This window comes from Haliotis asinina, chromosome 13 (genome assembly GCF_037392515.1).
Source record: "Haliotis asinina isolate JCU_RB_2024 chromosome 13, JCU_Hal_asi_v2, whole genome shotgun sequence".
NCBI lineage: Eukaryota > Metazoa > Mollusca > Gastropoda > Lepetellida > Haliotidae > Haliotis > Haliotis asinina.
The window spans coordinates 2,140,565-2,162,272 of NC_090292.1; the positions used below are offsets into that span (position 1 = coordinate 2,140,565).

Sequence of the window (21,708 nt, forward strand, 5' to 3'; positions counted from 1 at the left end):
ATTTGTTCATGCAGGAGAGGTACATTGGTACACTTTAGGAATAATACAGTCATTAAAATTGATAGCAAGAGATCTTTTAAGGATTTTCATCCTTTAGTAAACGTACGTAGAAATCTAGTAAAATAAATATATTAAATAATATGACCATTTATAAACAATAATTCCTAACTGACTGACATATTAGATTCATGTGGTTTGAAAGCAGAACCAGGCATAATTAGACAATACTATAGACATGTCATGGCAGAGCAATAGCTTGGAACTAACTTAGCAAATGCTACGTTTTGGCCACACCTTGGTCTGGCATTATTCAGTCTTGAAACAGAATAACTTACAAAATCTTAGTTGACTATTCATGTAACTGGGCTGAATATTGAAACAAACATTTAGTCCAGATTTGATGTAATGCTTCTTAGAAATCACCATCTTTTGAGGAGGTTACCAATGTTTCATCACTGAGCCAAAGTGTTGTATATTAAGATGGACAAATTGTTCAAGGTTTATTGATGCATGGTTATTTGGAAAATCGGCTTCATGTTAAATTGCACACTGGTTTCCAGGATGCGAATGCTTTAGGATATTTTCCTAAAGTTATTTTATGACTTTTACCACATTTTGAAACAACTTGAATATGTTTTTGGTAACATTTCTAAGTATTCCAGAAAAGGAAATAGATATGGTCTCTGATATAATAAAACAAGATTTCTAGAATCATTGTTTAAGAAGCAATGATGTCTAAATGTAATTCTATTGACACAACCGTTTGAAACTTGGAGATATTCTTTGCACCTTATGTACGTTAGTAATTATCTCTGAAGAAATCTAGTTATTTGTTTTGGTAACTTTGGATCCTCTGTTCAGAGGTTATACTGTTTCTGGAAGATGGGTCAGTGTACAGGTGCAGAGTGTATCTTGGATCTTCTTTGTGTTATGGTGGTGTTATGTACCTGAACATAAACCCTGGCAGTTCATGAAGTCCAGTATTGTGGAAGTTTGTAAATTAGAATTCCACAACAAAGTACACAGAGAAACATTTTATTGTAGAGGTTGATTAAAAGAATATATTTCTATATATTAAGTGTCGTTTTAGGATGGTGTAGTAATTTGAACATTGAAATTTTACTAATATTTGCTGCTGAATATTTGTTTCTGGGTAGATCTATGTCCAGATACATCTGCTAGTATGTAAATATTTTTCTGCTTTGTTAATCAGAGGTACAGACACATGATTTCACATAAATGAGTGCACTAAATTTGAACATAGGATAAAAGATCGAACTGAAGGCTCCTCGCGCAGTGTTGACAATCTATTTATAGATACCGAAACGATCTGCAACTTGAACATGTGGTTGTGTTCAGGGTTATTACAAAAGTACGATGGGAATGTAGAGGGAAAAAAACCTAAACAACATACCTCAGTTTCACTTCCCTGATCTTAGACGCGTACGTGAATTGCCAGATAGATTAATCATTTCGAAAGAAAATACGCTTCCTACATGCAGCCACTGGCCGATACGATTTTTCATCGGACATGTAACTCATTTTCAATCGCTAATTACAATCTGTTAGCTATGATACATTAAAAATAAAATACGTGTAACTTTCCGCTTTAAATATAATTCACAAACGACGGATACCAAAGTCCACAAGCAGAAGTCATCAACGCCGTTCTTACGTTTCGACGGCGGTGACGCCATGGTTATTAGTCAGAGGTTGTCCCCCCTAACGTCAAGAAACGAAGTGGGCGGGGCTTATCGACCCGGACTGGATCAGTCTATTGCAACAATACTCGGGAAAATGGTGATACAAATATGTTTGAATTCACAGGTCTTTAATTGGTGAGGGATTCTTAAAGGCAGACTCATTCACTCTGTCTAAATAAAAAGAACGTTCACTTTTGACCACTAAATGTAGACCTTGTCTACAGGTGTATGTAACTGAAAATAGATAAGAAATATACGAATCAATACACCAATGTCGTCTTTCTGCGGTGTTGCAAAGAAACAAAAAGCAAGACATGCCTTGAACTATAATGGTGCGTGTGTTTTTCAGTAGTACATCGCATTTACTATGACTCTGCCTGTGTCATTTATTGAAAGTCATTATATATTGAATGTATAAAAACATAAACATCAAAAATCAGCTGAAGTATACTTAGGACGCCCAGATACTGGACAGTATTTTGTGCGCTCACACATATGGAAAAACAATATCGTCTCATAGTACTTTTATGTGTGGATGATAAGACGCAGGGAAAGTTAACGCATTAACGACTCACGTTTTGTTTTCTCATAACGAATGTTCAGACAGCACATGGCAGTATGATAGTAGTGTGTGTTTTTCAAGTCGTATTAGAATTTACAGTTAGCATTTGAAGTTACACAAGAGGATTGGAAATTTCACATTCTGCATTTAAAACTTTCGATGTGCTTCGACTCTCAAACCTGCAAGAATGTAACACAGATTTACGACAGTCGTGGTGCTATAATACCTTTGTGAATCTATCCCCGGATCAGCACAAGGTCAATTCTCTCACAGCGTTCATTTGTAAACGTGTTGTAAATACGTGTCAGAAAAGACATACATTAACCATACAGGCGTTAATAGAATCTACGCTACTCATCTATCATTTGATTCGAAAATTCTTGAGGAATTCAGGGACGTGTAAATTGTAGCTGAATGTAAATTCTATAAACAGTATTAGTCAACGTGACGGAAGGCTCACTTCAGCTTTTGTGTTTGCCTGCTTCCAAGATATTCCAAAAGATTCCAAGGCCAAAAGGCGAGGTTTCAAAATAATCGTTGCCGATTTGACAAAAAAAACACATATATCACTAACAGGTTATTTTCGCCATTTAGCTCAACTGGTAAACATCAGATTTTGTTACAAAATGCAGTATACAATGCCCCGTAAAGAGTAAGTAAAAATGGCGAGAGATTTACGATATACCTAATTTTCAGTGGGCATTTAAACAATTCTGCTTTGATTAAAATAATGGTGATGATTGTTACAAGTTTGTGTATATTGTGTATATTGAGTGTTTAGTCACTACAGAAATGGTACATTTCCCTGTGGCACCAACAGAGAAAAATCTGAGCAGTAGTCGGCTACCCATGTCCATTCGTGAAGATTCATTTGTTGAGCGATATCAAGCACATGCTATTTGACAAGACTGGCACTGTTTGCGTTGTCTGGCGTGAAGACAGAGAGCCGCTCTTTCTCCCATCTGGCTGAGAAGACCGCGGGTCACCTATACGATTGTGACGTCACCAGCAGTGTGACGTCACTGTCACTGTACAAATGGCGCCACGTCAGCTGGGTGAACCTCGGCTCAGTCTGAGGTCACAGAGTGCAGCGACATGTAAACAAACAGTTTGTTGTTGTCTGTTTCACAATTCGCGATATTCTCTGAACAAAATTAATAAAATTAACACAGAATTATGTTAAGACGGGCAACGTTTACGTACAATTACTCACCTTGACAATTCTCTTACCTGATCCTGCGAGATTCCAAACACAAAACATAACAAAATGTCTGAAAATACATTCAACAACGTTTATTTATATTCAGAAAGAAAAAGGAAATCACTTGAATTGTGACACACGACTACGTGAACGGCACACGCCACGTCGGTGTCAGTAACGACATGCGCTCCGTCTGTGTCTACTCCAACACCGACGTCAGTGTGCACCGCGTGACACCAGGAGATCCAACACTCGCTGATGTCTATTGCCTCTCGCGTAGTCGGCCGCTGTCCACCCGTTGTTGTTCCTGGCGTTGACGTCAACAACGTCCAGGTCCAGGATCAGCTTCACCGTCTCCACGTCTCCATTATAACAGGCGTAGTGAAGGATGTTGTCACCGACCCTGTCCACCAGTGACACATCAGCCCCTCTACCCACCAGGAACTCCACCACGTCCCTGTGTCCATACCATGCTGCCTCCATCACCGGTGTCCTGTTCCATCCTCCTCTGTAGTTGATGTCCACGTGACCCGCTGACAGGATCCGCTTCACTCTCCCCAGGTCACCGTCCTTGCTGGCGTCGAAGAGGTCGCGGCCTGCTGCTGCTGATGGAGTCGCTGCAACACAAAGTAAACAATGTACACCAGACATATTTGTCTCACATCTACAATGTTGTCATCAAGTTGATACGTGACTCGGACACTGCTACAACATTTAAACAACGTGTGGTTTCTGGAATTAACGATGGCGTGTTTAATACACAACTTTGTGTTAGAAGCAGACGTTGTAGCATTATCTTGAGTACGGCTGGATATAACGTTGATTTATGTCACAGTGAGTTGAACTTTACAAGTTGATAAATTCGGTACAACTGTTGTGACTTAGTATATCTTGCTCTCGTTACATAACAATATAGAATTTGAACGTAAACAACTCGTCTTTGTTCTGTTACAAGTTGATAAATTCGGTACAACTGTTATTTGGTCTTATGGGTAACACGATATAACGTTGATTTATGTCACAGTGTTTTGTTTGTTGTTTAACGCCACACTCTGCAGTTTTCCAGCTGTCTGATGGCGATCTCAGCATAAATATCTTGTTCATGAAATCCTGTGACTGACAACATGAACGTTGATCGACATCACTGAGCTTCCTGCCTGTTGGGTTTTCCCACCTACCGAGTGCATCAGAGTCTCGTGTCGTCTCTGGCGCTGGTGGAGCTGTGCTGCTCGGTGTCAGATCCTCACTTGCGTCAGTCGTGGAGGCTGAAACAGGGAATATGAGGTTCAGAAAACTACTCATAGCACATAGGCATTTCTACTACTGGCCAAAGGTTTCGCCTTTCGACATATGTTGTGCCTTTCAGTACCGTGCATAATTAAATCAAAATACACATCGTGTGGAAGAAGCCAAAAATATATTTCGTTCAATTTGATCAAGACAATTCTTTGTGGTGACTGCGTGAAAAAAATTACACTGAATAAATTTGGCTTTTACAGTTTGAAATCCTGTGATTGATACCCGGCCCGAACGTCAAATTTAACCCTTAAATGACAATATCCAGTTATATATGCATAAGTCTGTCAAATGCAGCGAGAATTAAGAACTAAGCTCTCTGCTTGTTGGGATTTCCCACCTACCATGAACATCAGAGTGTTGTGTCGTCACTGGCGCTGGTGGAACTGTGTTGCTCGGGCTAGGGTCAGTCGAGGCTGAAACAAAGAATTTCTTATTCAGAAAACTGTACATACTATTTAAGCATTATAATATCTGGCTCCAGTTTTCGCTTTCCACTTATGTGTTCCTTTCAATATTATGCATGAATACATTCTCGACAAATACGGGATCTGTTATAACAGAGGCATTAAAAATATGTGGTTTGATTTGATTGAGATACCTGTTTATCAAGACAGCGTGAAGAAAAAGAAAACGCTCCGTACATTCATTTTTATAGTTTGAATCTAAAAATGTTATAAGCTGTACAATGACTGTACGTTAAGAGCTGAGATGCTCCTTTTTCTTGAAATGCTTTAACTGAATAACATGAACGGTCTAATTAGAGAATCTGTTCGCCCCATGGGCTTGAGCTAGCTTAGGAGCGACTATATAAACATAGACGAGTATTCACGTGGGCACCTATACTTTACGGTAATTAACCCTAACCCTAACCTAACCATAGGGGTAGGGTAATGATTAGGGCAAGCGTTGGGCTCGGGAGATGTGACACTAAACGACATGGGTGCCAGATATCCGGTATTCTGTAGGTGTACGCAATGTGCTTTGATAAACAACAAGGGTACAACACGTGGCAGTGTGTGGTGGTAAAGATCAAAATATCGGCTGTCCGACAGATTAACATTCCGTCTGTTTCAACGTTAGAAATAAGGAGAACAAAAAATATTTGCCCTTCCAAGTTCCATGTAAACATTAAGCTGATACTTTGGCTTGTGTCCTATAGCGGGGATGTATTTCAGTGAAGTTCAGTTATTCATTGACTGAGAACGAACGATATGCACAATGAAACACATGCGTTATTTGCCTGGACAGATTTCAAATAATCTCACAAAATCTTCAGTGACAGCTGTACGTAAACATTCCGTGAAGCAAATATTGCTTGGACCCCACAATTTTGACGCTGTTCTACAGCAGTCGCACAGTATACATTTATACTATTTTATCTAACTTCCTAAATCAGTTTAAAATCGGAAACTGACAACTTACCCACCAGTAACGTCCCAACATGAACGACACATCTCACTGTTTGTTGTGAAATGTCTTGACTGGCGACACCACGACCGCAAAGCTGCCAGCTATGACGTCATTGTGACGTGTCAGGTTAAGAGCATGGCAACGTTTGGCGCTCGACTGCTTGACTGATCAACAAGTTCGAATGAGCTAGGGCTGCACGCTTTTAATAACGACACGTAATGCAATATTTTGTCTGAGAACCGGTATATTGGATAAAGAACATAACTGAAATTTTTGTGATATTGTTTATGGTTACAATTAAAACATAAACATATTTTTATTCACATCAGATGTTTTCCTTTGTTATTTAATGACAAAGCTGCATACTGTAAGGGTCTAAATTGCATAGAAACGAAAATAGGATTGACATGCACAATCAGTTACTCTACCTGTCAAACACTCAATGGCGCAATACATTGCAAAACGTATCTCAATATATGTACCGATATCGCAATATATTGCTATACAATTTTGATGCCAATACCCGGCCCTTGTGTGAACGTATTTCTATCTGACCCAACTTTTTCGTACGGTTTATGAGATGAAAACACCATATTACAACATATTTCGTGTTACCATGATATGGACAGGATTGTATAAACTTATCGGCTACTTCCCTAATTCACCGATTGTTTGTATAGAAACCTCTAACATTTGTTTGCGAAAAATATAGATGGGTGCCCCCTTTCGATGCATATGTGGATATCATAAGACCTCAGAGTCTTCTAAAAGATGTACATAACTGCGATATTTCTGTCAAACAAGACCATTGTCTTACTTACATTGAGCTTATAACAATAAAATGCCCTTGAAAGACAAACTGTGTTTTTCTGAGTTTGTTGCTCGTTCGAGAGAGAGAGAGAGAGAGAGAGAGAGAGAGATCAACCGCATGAGCATCAATCTGCTAAAAACGTTTGCTGTATGTAAGGATATCCAAGGCATTGCCGGCGATGTGAAGAACATTTTATTACTCGCCCGTTGAAGATACTGCAGTGTAATATTTTTCCGGCAATATTACACTAGTGTAGTACAACGCTTGACGTATGACGTCAAAATGGTTTAAACCCCTGGATGCCGATTTTTTTTTTCAGGCGCACATTTTCGTAAGGTTTGGAAAGTGAACGTTGTGCGAGATTTGCGCTCACGTGGTCCTGGATCTGCGAACGGCCATAAAATTGCACAGAAATGTAGAATAATTAATTTCCTATCCTTTGGTATAAATATAACTGCGGCTACCTCAGGGGTTTGAGAAATAGACACTGCTAAAAGTTGTCCAAAACTTTCGTGTGCGTTAAAAAACAGTAAATTTCTCCGTTTCTTATCGTGCACCAATAATTGCACTCTGCTACGACTTTTTTAATTTGGCATCTTTACGGAAAGTGTGAGCGAAGAAAACACAGCTACGACACAGGACGACATAAGTGTATATGAAATGGGTGTATGTGCTAATGCATAACGACACACTCACAAAATCAAAAATGACCTGCAATCAATATCAAAAATCGATTTTCTTCTATGACGTCAAACTTCGACAGAGAGGTCATGCACGTATAAAAATAAGGGGGCATAACTCCGCTATGGTTTACATTAGGTCAATGTAACTCAGATCACATGGAGAGAATTTGCTGTGGATACAGACAGCATATTTTCGTGATGTTTTGTTCACAGTGGACCAAACTATTCCAATACAAAGTTCCCCAATGTGAGAGGATACCTTTTGATAGTTTCACCATTTGAAAGAAAAGATGCCAGTGTACTACATGAAAAAGCAGGTAATAGCGATTTGGATGTCTCTATCCGATACATAATTTAGTTCTTCCCATATTCTCCAGTTTGTGTAGATGTATTTTGATTAATTTTGCATCATTATTAACGGAGTAACAGCCACATTTTCAATTCTAATGAAATAACTGAAAATAATGTGACATTTAAGTTGACGTCACGGCATGTTTTGTGCATTTGGTGACGTCGGAAAAAAGACGACTGTGGTTGCTGACTAGTATATATCTAACCTTTTTTCCACTCAGTGTGTAAAAGATCTCGGCTTCTGTGTCAGAATTCAACACTTATTAGCCAAAATATAAAATGAGTGGTTTTACCACTGAAATAATGTCCTGAATATATCAACAATTACACGGTTTTACTACATATCTTATAGTGAGTAACACGCGCACCTGTCTAGCAGTAATTTAGCGTAAATGAAAATTTCACAACACCTGACTATTCATTGAATATTCATTTAGGAAACAGACTTTTCTTCTTATGATTATGAAATTATTTTACTTCATATGTATACAATGAAAGGTACAAAGAGTTCGCTTTTTCAGTACAGAAGTATTAGAATATGGACGTAAGGCTTGTCCAAATGACACGACCTGGTTTATATATTTTTAACAATTTTTGTATAAATATTATTTGAGTTAGATATTCTGCTATCAGATATATTTGAATCAAATTTGAATTGACATTATTATCCAAAAAAATTATAATGAATCACATAAAACGTTCTCGACAAACTCGCACCAGGTCAATCAGTATTCATAATTGTTTTGTCTATAGTATAAAAACGACACAAACCAATACAATGAACAAAGCAATTCCTTTAAAATTCATAAAATGTACAAATCATTTTCATAATATTATCAGTTTTACTTACAAGTTGGAATTAAATCGTTGTTTGTTAACCTGTTCATATGAAACTGCAATATTTGTCCCAACGTATTGAATTTTGTACATCACGGGAACTGAAGCACATGTTGCAGTAATGGCTACGTGTGATCTTCCAACACTTGTGTAGAGGCTTAAAATGTGGTATAGTAAACGTACTGAGTCAATTTCCCATGTAAATATTATTCAAACAATCAAAAACATTTCAAAGAATAAAAACGCAGACCTTATATCCACATGATATGGTGTTGAACATGGATATACGTAGATACTGAAATCAGTTTCATGAAGAAATATCTGAACGATACGCTAAATATACATCAAAATACTAAAAGTGCAATCAGAATGGTATGGGCATTGTGTTTACTCTTGCTCAACCGACCTTCACCTCAAAGAAATTGCCTAATATGTGCAACAATGTTGACGAGTGACAACACTACGATTTCTTTCAAAATGGCGGCTTCGCTGAGAAAGATACACAGGATTTTGCGAGGACGTTTTCCTTGATTCTGTGATCTTTTGTCCATAAATGTGAGATGTAAGTAATCAAAATTAATCTGACTATCTGTGTATTGTTATATGTTTTTATCGTTTACATTGTAAATGACGGAGGAAGCCAGAAATGCCGACAAGTACCGTTGTCGTTCTGCGTGATTTTGCGTCAGTCATGGCGTCACGCTGCACTAAAAGATTGACAGTTTCTTATGAATTACCAAATTATTTCAAAATATTGGAATTTTTCTTTGTTTACATTTGAAACAAGCGCTGTCTTTCGAACACAGCGTTCGTTTTCATATCAATTACCTTTCATTTCGATTTACCCAGACAGTTGGTATTGGTCACAAAGACCATTTGTAATTTGATTCTATGATTTGTGGGGAATTCAATGATGCATTTGTCGCAGCTGACTATGAAATATACGCGATGTTATAGACGTCTCAATACCGGGATTCTCGAAATGTGATTTTGTAAACACTATCCAATATGGCGGAAAGCGCACTTCGGCGTTCGTGTGAGTGTATTTTCGAAAACATCCCAACCGATTCTGGGTACATCGGTGACGTTTCAGAATTATCATTCCTGGTTACATGAAAACTTGATATCAGTAATCATTAATATGCTGTTTTTGAAATTCATTACTCCCAATAATTATCTGATTTTCACATTTCAAAACATACTGCAAATAACGCTGTGAATCTCGATTTTGTACAGTTTGAAAAATGACGACATTTACGAAGAAGCCTATTTTGAAAGGCAATTTTAAGCACTTTAGCCTGGTCTGAGATAATAGTGGATGGTATCAAGAAACGGGGAATGTTCTGCAGAATTCAAAACTGTGAAGTATTTATATATGCGTGGTATATTTAGAATGTTATTGGACTTCAAAGTGAGGGATGTAGAGGAAGGACATATATGTCCCTGTGGCATCCAGGGGGTTAAAGTTGTGACGTCACAACGCTAATGCCGATGTCGCAATTTCCCTAGACCCTGCTTGACTCGCGGAAAGCTGAGAGTCCTCACACTGTAAGGAATTTCACGGCAGTTTCTGTCAATTTATGTTGGCGAGTAATAAACAAGATACTAAACTCGCTTCCGTGAAATATCAATTTTATTAAACTCGTTAAAGATTTAATCAACGAAGTCAGCGAGTCTCACTCGCCTTTGAAAACGAAACGGTTAATACTGCTATATTTAGACCTGAAGGTTTTCCCACAATGAAAACGATGAATATGCATGTCCAGCGTGTTGTTTCAAAAACATAGGACAAATGTTGAATATGCATGCAATATGACTTTAAATTACTGACTTAATCCATACAAAATGATGACGTTATTATCATATCTTACGGTGGGAATATCAAGACAGAATGTTAATTAAGCGTCAAATCTCTGCTGAAAGTCTCACCTGCTGTAGTCGTGAGTGACATCTGCGACAATGACGATGTTGTCAGCGAGGTTTCATTTCTGTCACTCGGTTTAATCTTTTTCCTCATCCCACAGCTTATATTCAGTGTCATCAAGTCCTCTGTTAGATCACTGATTATGCCCTTTGTATCCATCAGATCTTCTCTGGTCTGGTTTAGTTGAGTGGTTAAACTGTGAATGTCTGTAGGCAACTTCAGCCGGATTTCCTGCAGGCCATCCATGCACGATTCAACCTCGTTTCTCATCATCACAGAGCTTCTGTTCAGCGTATTAAAGTCCTGAGTAAGGCTGTTGATTTCTTCCTTTGAATCTAGGATATCTTCTTTGGTCTGGTTCAGTTGAGTGGTTAAACTCTGAATGTCTGTGGGTAACTTCAGCCGAATATCCTTCAGGTCATCCATGCACGATTCAACTTCGTTTCTCATCATCGCAGAGCTTGTGTTCAGCGTACTAAAGCCCTCAGTAACACCAATGATTTTTCTCTTTGTGTCGGAGTTCATCCTCCTCGCATCATCCAAGTCAGCAACAGTGTGATTTAACTGTACCTGTAATGCACGTATGTCTTTGGTCAACCTGTGACGCTGTTTTCGAAGACTCTTTCTATAAGTGTCCCTATCCAGTTCAACACGTCTCAACTGTTGTATTACTCCTTTCAGTTGTGTCTTTGTCTGTTCTCCGCTGGCTTTTAGGGCTTGTACTTCTTCAAGAACATGTCCGCTGATAATGCTGCCGATATAGTCTCCTTTCATTATGTCTTTAATTGCCAATCGGACAAGAGGCTTAATCAAGGGAGGAAGGAATCTTCCTGTCAGTTCTTCTTTCAGGGACGACTCCAGTAGCTCAAACCTGTTCATTAGTTTTATCTCAGAATTAACAGCAGTTAGCTTCCACGCGTGGATCTCTCCTTCAACCAGACGCACCCGTGTAGCCAAGGCTGCCAAACTGTCACTAGTATCTAGGGCTTTCACACCACACATCAGGAGACTGAAGAGAATAATTGTTGATACCCCCATCGTACAAGAGAACTGTGTAGCGCAGCTAGGAAGATGACTGCCGGTGCAGGGTGCAGGGCTTTAATATAGCCCGACTCACGTGTTTGGCAGAATGCCAGCTCGGGGGAACACCCACCAGTAGTGTGCGTACACGTGGCATCAACAACCTACATGGCAGATACCTAACTGCGAATATTGAGATGTAATGTAATCCCACCATTGTTCTGTGTGTTGTCACTATATTCGGAGTATCAACCCGTGGTCCTGTCTTGGACAACACGAGGCGCAGTTCGACTAGTTATTGTGAAACCATCCTTGCCATTATGAACGCACCCCAAATACGATCGTGCTGTACGACGTCATCGTGTGTACAGTGCCGACAGGACGTCTCAAGACTTGAGTGCCCCGGTCATGGACGTGTAAGCGAATCTCTGTTCTTCAGAAAACGTGTCAGTAACCCAAAGTTGTGGTTACCCATAACGTGCACAAGTTCTGTGAGAACTACTGTGTCCTGTGTTGAAAATGTAAGACTACCAACATCCCGTTCGGACTCTGTGGGTTGTATGGTTGTGTGAGACTGTGTACTGTGTAGGGTGTGTTGTACTGTGTACTGCGTGAGTTGTGTGATACCTACTGTGTAGTGTAAGAAGGATGTGAGACTGTGTACTGCGTGAGTTGTGTGATACCTACTGCGTGATGTAAGTAGGGTGTGAGACTGTGTACTGCGTGAGTTGTGTGATACCTACTGTGTAGTGTAAGAAGGGTGTCAGCCTGTGTACTGTGTGCGGTGTCCGATACCTACTGTGTAGTGTAAGAAGGATGTGAGACTGTCTACTGTGTGGGTTATGGGAGACTGTACTGGTTGTGTGGGACTGTGTTCTGTGTAGGGTGTGTTGTACTGTGTGCTGTTTTCGGTTTTTGCAAGTGGGCGATGCTTGAGTGTTACTTGAGCATAAGCAATTTAGGTCTGTCAGAGTCCCTTGATGTGTGATTGCTTGTGGCGTTTTGACTTGTTATGGTTTGTAGGACTCTTGTTACTTTGTTATTGTTTTACCTGTACATATAAATATAGCTCTGTACCCCATTCTCAATCACCTGATGAAGGAGTAAGCATTAACTCCGAAATGTTGTGTTCTCATATAAAGAAGTTGATATCCATAAAATCTCCTTCCTTATGCATTTCACTTCTAAATGCCCTTCAAAGACGAGATTCGGTAGGTTGATACACGCTAACAGATCAAGATGGTTTATTGTACATAAGGCCTCTGGCCCGTATACATAGTGTTATAATGACAGACAGCATACTGACATGATTGCAAAGCGTGAAAAGCATCATAGCATTGTGAAATTAGTTACCAGGCGAAATGAGACTCTTCCTTAACGACAATGCATGTATTAGAAAGAGAGTTAATTTAACATGGACATCTTTTGATGATAGAATTCTTATAAGTGATTCCCTTGTAGGGTGACGCCGGTATTTCTGTGGAATGTACTCCTTTCTTAACTCGGTATAAGCGTCTCATATAAACAACAGATGATATTCATCCTCGATATCCGCCATACAGACCGGACAAAGTCTTAGATGTTTGGCCAGTGACTTGTGACGGCCAGTATTGATAATTATATCTGTTAAACCAAGTCTAAATCTAATAGTTGTATTTCTAAGTTTCTTGCGTGTAATGTTTGTCAAATATATCTCAGGTTCTATGAGCATTTTAATGGATCTATATACATCAAATCTAGAACTTAAATTAAAGGTATTCATCCAATTCTGTCGAAACATATCCACGGCTCTTTGACGGAATTCGTTCATAATCAGCCGCTCGTTACCGACCCTTGGAAAATCAACACATACCCGAATCCATACGAAAATAACAGATACCTTAACTTTGATGCCCATGTAACATAAACAATATTATCTAGATACAGTAACAAGTTATAAGACTTTTTGGGTAGACGCTGTTCATGTATTTTCAGTATTTTGAGCTAATGTTTAATACAACGAAGATGAGAGTTTATGTATAGTTGATATATTCCACATTCCCCATACATCATATTGCATGTAATCACGTCGATCACATACAACGCGTCAAACACGCGTTGACACATCATATAGTTTGGTGTTGTAATATTGACATTAATGACTTCCTACATGCTAGCAGAGGTATTTTTTCAATCGGTTCGAAAGTCTGGAAACCTCATATTTCTGCCCCACACAAAAGCATTGATTGAATCTGTGCTAATGGATAGAGTGATGACAGTAAATATACCAGAGCCTTTTTCGCTTTTACCGATAGGGCAACGGCAGTTTTACCCATATTCAATGTTTAATTAAAAAATATTCCAAGATATTTGTATTCAGGAACTAGTTGCATTGAAATGCCGTCATAGTACCATTTTTTCGCCACAAGCGATATGCCCTCCCTTTCTAAATACAACAATATTTGACTTGCTTAGATTGACATCTAATTTCCATACGTTCAAGTCGTTCTCCAAAATGTCTAGTTGGTTCTGTAAACCTACCGCTGTGTCCGATATTAGTATCACGTCGTCGGCAAACAGCAGCATTAAAATCTCCAACATAGCAGGATATATAGTTGTACACAATGTTTCCATTTATGGATTATTTCATTTTCTAATTCGCTAATGAAGAAGGAGAATAGAATAGGACTTAACAAACATCCTTGCTACACACCCTGTGGGCACTCAAAATAGTCAGTGAGTCCCACATTGCTGCGCACACAAGCCTTTACGCTGGCATAAATACCTTGTAACATAAATAACATTTTCCCCTCTAATCCCGCCCGCCTTAAACAAGACCACAATTTTTTGTCGATTTACCGAATCCAATGCTTTCCTAAAGTCGATAAATGTTACATACAATTTAGTTTTCTTCTTATTAAGTACGTTGCACAATTGCATCAATGTGAAAATATTATCAGATGTGGAATAGCCTTTCCTGAAGCCAGCCTGTGTTTCAGTGACTTTGTCTCTAATATTTGTCCACATGTTTAGTCTTTTGTTGAGGATAGATCTGAACAATTTACCAATACCACTCGTCAAAGATACGCCTCTGTAATTATCAGGGTTATTGATGTCACCATTTTTGTGTAAAGGTACTATAATAGACTGTGCCCAGGATTTTGGAAAATATCCAGTCTTAAAAATACAGTTAAAATATTTATGTGAAAATGGCAATATTATGTGTTGGGAGGCTTTTAGCATCGCAACTAAAATCTTATTCGGACCAGGTGATTTTCCGCTTTTGAGATTTTCTATAGCATCAACAATTTCGGTTTCTGTTACTTTTGAATCAAGGATTTCGGCATCAACTTCAGTATAACTTCTGGTCTCCGAATCAGCCTTAGATTCCAGCAAGCTAGCTGCATCAATACAATCAGAATCTTCAGAAAAATGTGAAAAGACGGAACGGAAGTGTGACACCTAGTGGTCGGTTGTTAAAGAACAGGCCACATTATCTTTACTGTCTAGGGAACGGATCTCCCGCCAAAACGTACTAGAATGTTGGGTAAAGTGCTCATTTTTTTCAGTCGGAGATCTCTTTTTTTGCTCATATTTTCTGCATGATTCTTTATATTTATTTCTCAAAGAACAAAAAGTCTTTCCATCGTTGTCGTTTCGTGTAAGTCTAAATTTCCTAAGCGCCCTTCTCGTGTCACGCTTTGCGGACCTACACTCGTCGTTTAAAGGTTGACGTCTTAAAATCTGGGATCTAGCTGCAGGTCTTTTCATGCATTTGGCTGCATCCAGTATATGACTTGCGAATTGGTTAAGAGCACCATCCATATTAATATCTATGTATTCAGTTAAGCTATATAAAAATGTCTTAGCTTCATCCTTCAAGCAGTTTATAAAGTTGTCTGATAGAACACTGTTCCACATGTACGTTTCCATGAGATTAAGTACAATACCTGGTTGTTTATCAGATGACAAATTAGGGGAGTAACAAAAAAGTTCCATAGGCTGGTGGTCAGATTCAGTACCCTGTCTAACATTTAGCATAACTATGATGTGAATAATCTCAGTTGAAGAGATAAAATAGTCATTTACGCTACGTCCTAGTACACTTATGTAAGTAGATTCACCATTATCATTGCCAGGTGCTCTTCCATTAACAATGAAAAATCCCTATGTGTAGCATATATTTAGCAATTTTCAGCCAAAAGCGTTTATCACATCATCACTGGATTTCCTCTCGCCGACAGAATGGTGATCCCCATCAATAAAGGGAGAGCCAATAATATCGTCAGCCTCGGCATCAGCCTCTTGTGTACAAGGATTATTCTCACTTGCTGTTCTAGCATTCATATCGCCACAAAGAAGAAATGCACAATTACTAAAGAAAGAAATGTTTTCAAATAGGAATTCCTCAAGCGTATCAAGTGCACAGGAGAAATTAACTGTTTGATAATAGCTAGAACCCTTAGGAGGGATATACACACATATGAGTGTAATATCCTTAGTAAAGCCAGAGACATTTTTACTAAGCTTTATACAAACAAGGTTATCCACCCCCGTAGTATTTCTTTGAAAATGCTCGATGAATGTCTTCTTTATACATACGCATACACCACCACGCATACACATACAAGCGACCATATTTTGCCATTTTAGCAGCATGTGCAAAGCACGTATCGAAGTCCGCAAACCAATGCTGTGGTATTGTACCAAGGAAGGTTTCTGTGAGACACACAATGTCAAATGAACTTATATAGCTAATAAAGCTTGGATCGTGATGTTTACCCGTGAGCCCGTTTACATTCCATGATAGAATGCGCAAATTCACCCCCTCGTTGACATGCGTGGATTGGTTGTCACTGCAGAGGCTAGAATCCTCGGCGTTTAACTTATCATTTACACTGGTATCGCTGTTCAAAGTTTCGTGGTTAATAACACCCGAGCAATGGCCACGCCCCTATGGCTGTGCAATCCGTCCTGGCGTAGTGCGAGAGCTAGGGCGTCGTGCTGTCAGTGTTCTTCGGGTTGTAGTAAATCCATCGGGTTGTTTTCGGGTTGTAGGACGTGTATCCGGCTCGGTAACTAATTTCCCATGCTTGAAATATCCCCTGAGACCCGTACCTTCAAGTTCCTTGAGCTGCTGTCTTTGTCGGGCTGTTAGGTCGCTGGAAATTCCATATCCGGCATTCTGTAATACCGTTCTGGTTTTGAGTGCCTCATTTTTATCGTCAGTGTCCTTGAATTTGGCGATCAGTTTGTGTGGTCGATAGGAACCTGTGCGTTTAGCCCCGAGTCGATGACTTAGGAACTAAGGCTATGTTTTGTCTGTTTAGAAAGGCCTGAAATATATATCTTCCGATAGACTGTTTAACCTGGGCTCTTGATGTAATGGTAGTTCCCATTCTTTGCTATGGGTGTGAAATCTGGGGATATGAATCACTGGAAATTATGGAAAACGTTCACCGGAAGTTTATGAAAGTCATCTGTAATCTTAAAGTTTCTTACTTAAGATTACATGGTCTACGGAGAAACGGGAAGATATCCTCTGAGAATTAAGGTGGTAAAGCGACTGATTAAATATTGGCACATCCTTGCAGTACCTAAAATATTAAGCAACAATTCATCTCACACGTTACACAACTTTGCTACACTACAAAAAGCACTATGACTATCAAGATAGGTGGTTAAATTATGTCGAATTTACCTTAAAACATTTAGGACTTGATACTATTTTCAGAAACACAGTTACTCAGAGCTGGTTGTCTTTAATGAATAACAGCTCGAAACCTCTTTATTATAGGACTATAAAAGACTCTCTAACATGTGAACGTGTGTTTCACTTCCAACCAATGTTTATGTGCCAATTCTGAAATTCAGAACAACTGACCTCCTTCTACCCACTGAGACCGACTGCTGGGAGGGTATAACAAGAGAAAGTAAAACACCCACTGAGACCGGCTGCTGGGAGGGTATAACAAGAGAAAGTAGAACACCCACTGAGACCGACTGCTGGGAGGGTATAACAAGAGAAAGTAGAACACCCACTGAGACCGGCTGCTGGGAGGGTATAACAAGAGAAAGTAGAACACCCACTGAGACCGGCTGCTGCGAGGGTATAACAAGAGAAAGTAGAGCGCCCACTGAGACCGACTGCTGGGAGTGTATAACAAGAGAAAGTAGAACACCCACTGAGACCGGCTGCTGGGAGGGTATAACAAGAGAACATAAAACATGTAAGTTATGCGACTCCCCAGCAATAGCCGATGAACTTCATTAGGGAGAGTATAACAAGAGAACATAAAACATGTAAGTTATGCGACTCCCCAGCAATAGCCGATGAACTTCATTAGGGAGGGTATAACAAGAGAACATAAAACATGTAAGTTATGCGACTCCCCAGCAATAGCCGATGAACTTCATTAGGGAGGGTATAACAAGAGAACATAAAACATGTAAGTTCTGCTACTCCCCAGCAATAGCCGATGAACTTCATTAGGGAGAGTATAACAAGAGAACATAAAACATGTAAGTTCTGCTACTCCCCAGCAATAGCCGATGAACTTCATTAGGGAGGGTATAACAAGAGAACATAAAACATGTAAGTTATGCGACTCCCCAGCAATAGCCGATGAACTTCATTAGGGAGCGTATAACAAGAGAACATAAAACATGTAAGTTATGCGACTCCCCAGCAATAGCCGATGAACTTCATTAGGGAGGGTATAACAAGAGAACATAAAACATGTAAGTTATGCGACTCCCCAGCAATAGCCGATGAACTTCATTAGGGAGAGTATAACAAGAGAACATAAAACATGTAAGTTATGCGACTCCCCAGCAATAGCCGATGAACTTCATTCGGGAGAGTATAACAAGAGAACATAAAACATGTAAGTTATGCGACTCCCCAGCAATAGCCGATGAACTTCATTAGGGAGCGTATAACAAGAGAACATAAAACATGTAAGTTATGCGACTCCCCAGCAATAGCCGATGAACTTCATTAGGGAGGGTATAACAAGAGAACATAAAACATGTAAGTTATGCGACTCCCCAGCAATAGCCGATGAACTTCATTAGGGAGGGTATAACAAGAGAACATAAAACATGTAAGTTATGCGACTCCCCAGCAATAGCCGATGAACTTCATTCGGGAGGGTATAACACGAGAACATAAAACATGTAAGTTATGCGACTCCCCAGCAATAGCCGATGAACTTCATTCGGGAGGGTATAACACGAGAACATAAAACATGTAAGTTATGCGACTCCCCAGCAATAGCCGATGAACTTCATTAGGGAGGGTATAACAAGAGAACATAAAACATGTAAGTTATGCGACTCCCCAGCAATAGCCGATGAACTTCATTAGGGAGAGTATTACAAGAGAACATAAAACATGCAAGTTATGCGACTCCCCAGCAATAGCCGATGAACTTCATTAGGGAGGGTATAACAAGAGAACATAAAACATGTAAGTTATGCGACTCCCCAGCAATAGCCGATGAACTTCATTAGGGAGGGTGTAACAAGAGAACATAAAACATGTAAGTTATGCGACTCCCCAGCAATAGCCGATGAACTTCATTCGGCAGGGTATAACAAGAGAACATAAAACATGTAAGTTATGCGACTCCCCAGCAATAGCCGATGAACTTCATTAGGGAGGGTATAACAAGAGAACATAAAACATGTAAGTTATGCGACTCCCCAGCAATAGCCGATGAACTTCATTAGGGAGGGTATAACAAGAGAACATAAAACATGTAAGTTCTGCTACTCCCCAGCAATAGCCGATGAACTTCATTAGGGAGAGTATTACAAGAGAACATAAAACATGTAAGTTATGCGACTCCCAAGCAATAGCCGATGAACTTCATTCGGGAGGGTATAACAAGAGAACATAAAACATGTAAGTTATGCGACTCCCCAGCAATAGCCGATGAACTTCATTATCTACTGCGATGTAGTTACTTCATCGATATTTGACTAAAATATATTCCTTAATGATACCTCAGATGAAACAATAATCTGGCTACCTTCAGTCGTCTAATGTGTACAAAGAAGAAAGAGGTTTTATGGATGACAATTTCTTTTATTGTGAGGAGTCACGACCTTTCGAAGTATGTTCTTACTTCTTCGTCAGGTGTGCAAAGAAAACAGCAAAATTGAAAAAGCTCTCGATGTTTATTAATTGTATACTATCAAGATTGAGAGGGTTTTCCAGACATCGGTGCCATCGAGGATACAGACTACATTCTCCACTCCTGAGTCACCAGCAGAAAGAGATACACGAGAAACTGTTCTAAAACTGTCTACATAATGAGCATAAAGGAATAAAGTGGTTACCATGTCACCATTTGACTGTGACTGTAAGAAGTGTCATAAAATCTGTCACAAAGTTGACGATGCTTGCTTAAAGAAAAAGAAGCATACAGCAACAACGACAGAAGCGTTTACAAGCGTAAACGTCAAGTAGCAGGATCGGTTGGTCCGATTCACTGACTTGGTTGACACACGTCATTGTATCCCAATATTGCATACATCTAAGCTCATGCTGTTGATCATAGGCTTGTCTGGTCCAAACTCGAATATTTACAGTCGCCATGAAACTGTAATATTGCTGAGTGTGTCGTAAAACTAAACTCACTCAAAAGAGGTTAGGGGAATAGTTTGAGGAAAAGGACAAAAAAGGGAAAAAAAGATCATTCTCTATTCTGTTTTATGTCGTAAGTTCTTGTGTGTGTTTTGAATGAATATGCATGTGTTTGCAACGTGTTTCACTGTTGGAGCAAAATACACTCATCTTATGACACCTCTGTCATAACTGCTAATCACTGATAATTACATACCCATGATTCAGCAATATCCCAGCAATCTGGCCCACCGCCTCTATCTCCGATATTGCAAATGGATTTCACACATCGCACCCATGTGGGGAATCGAACCCGGGACTTTAGCGTAAAGAGCGAACCCGTCAATCACTAGACTACCTCACCGACCATGAATATGAGTCATTGAGAAAGAACATTAAAGAACATTTTCTGTGTTTCTTCACAATCAAGTAATCTGTACTAGTTAGTAATGTTCTAAAGATAGTTTGGTTTACCACAGCTTGGTGCAGCATTAAAGGTGCATTGTGTCACTAAGGAATGCACCTCTCCGTTATCTTTCTCACTGACACACAGCAGTCTAGTGGTTGAAGCGATTGCTCTTCACGCCGAAGACCTGGGTTCGATTCACCGCATAGGCACAATGTGTGGAGCCCATCTCTGTACACCCGGTCGTGATACTACTGAAATATTGCTAAAAGCGGCGTAAAACTAAACCCATTCACGCTCTCACACAGTAAGTTTTCCCCCACTTTCCACAGTACTCCATTTACTGTGCAGCAAGTCATCATGTCTGAATGGATGTTGATTTCACTTTGATGAAAATTAAAAAGCGTTGCTATGGACCTTAAAAGCCTGAATACGTGAAGTGTGAAGCGGATTTGTACGAAAGCCTAATGCTGCCACTTTTGTAGCACAAAATATTTTTTTTCAAAGACAGTTCTCGTTACTTCAATTATTTACTCGTTGCTTCGAGTATTTTTCGTTATTTCAATAATTGTCTCGTAACTTCGAGCATTTTCTCGTTATTTCAAATATGTTTTCGTTGCTTCGATTAATTTTTCGTTACTTCGAGAATTTTCAGTCAAAAACTTGAAATTTCGAATATTTTCTCGTTACTTCAAGTTTCTTTCAAAAACTTGAAATTTCGAGTATTTACTCGTTGCTTCAAGTTTCAGTCAAAAATTTGAAATTTCGAGTATTTTCTCGTTGCTTCAAGTTTCTTTCAAAAACTTGAAATTTCGAGTATTTTCTCGTTGCTTCAAGTTTCTTTCAAAAGCTACACCCTACACCACCCGAGTTTCAGTGGTCATAAAACA

General features: G+C 39.3%; 1 protein-coding gene across 1 annotated transcript; it reads right to left on the bottom strand.

Annotated features, from left to right (window-relative positions):
• Window positions 1-3,544: 3,544 nt before the first annotated feature.
• LOC137259973 (uncharacterized) lies at window positions 3,545-11,850 on the bottom strand. Its single transcript, XM_067797629.1, has 4 exons — window positions 10,787-11,850; window positions 5,107-5,178; window positions 4,645-4,731; window positions 3,545-4,083 (listed from the first exon to the last, which is right to left on the bottom strand). Exons 1-4 carry the CDS (start codon window positions 11,817-11,819, stop codon window positions 3,683-3,685), a joined length of 1,593 nt encoding a protein of 530 aa, XP_067653730.1. The 5' UTR covers window positions 11,820-11,850; the 3' UTR covers window positions 3,545-3,682.
• Between the last annotated feature and the right edge of the window lie 9,858 nt (window positions 11,851-21,708).

Bases quoted from the DNA above. Each gene is read 5' to 3' on its own strand.
- LOC137259973 (XM_067797629.1), bottom strand. From the start codon at position 11,819: ATGGGGGTATCAACAATTATTCTCTTCAGTCTCCTGATGTGTGGTGTG. The intron at 4,732-5,106 runs GTAGGTGGGAAA...TCCCTGTTTCAG, and splicing joins ACAACACTCTGATGTTCATG to CCTCCACGACTGACGCAAGT. The intron at 4,084-4,644 runs GTAGGTGGGAAA...TTTGTGTTGCAG, and splicing joins ACGAGACTCTGATGCACTCG to CGACTCCATCAGCAGCAGCA.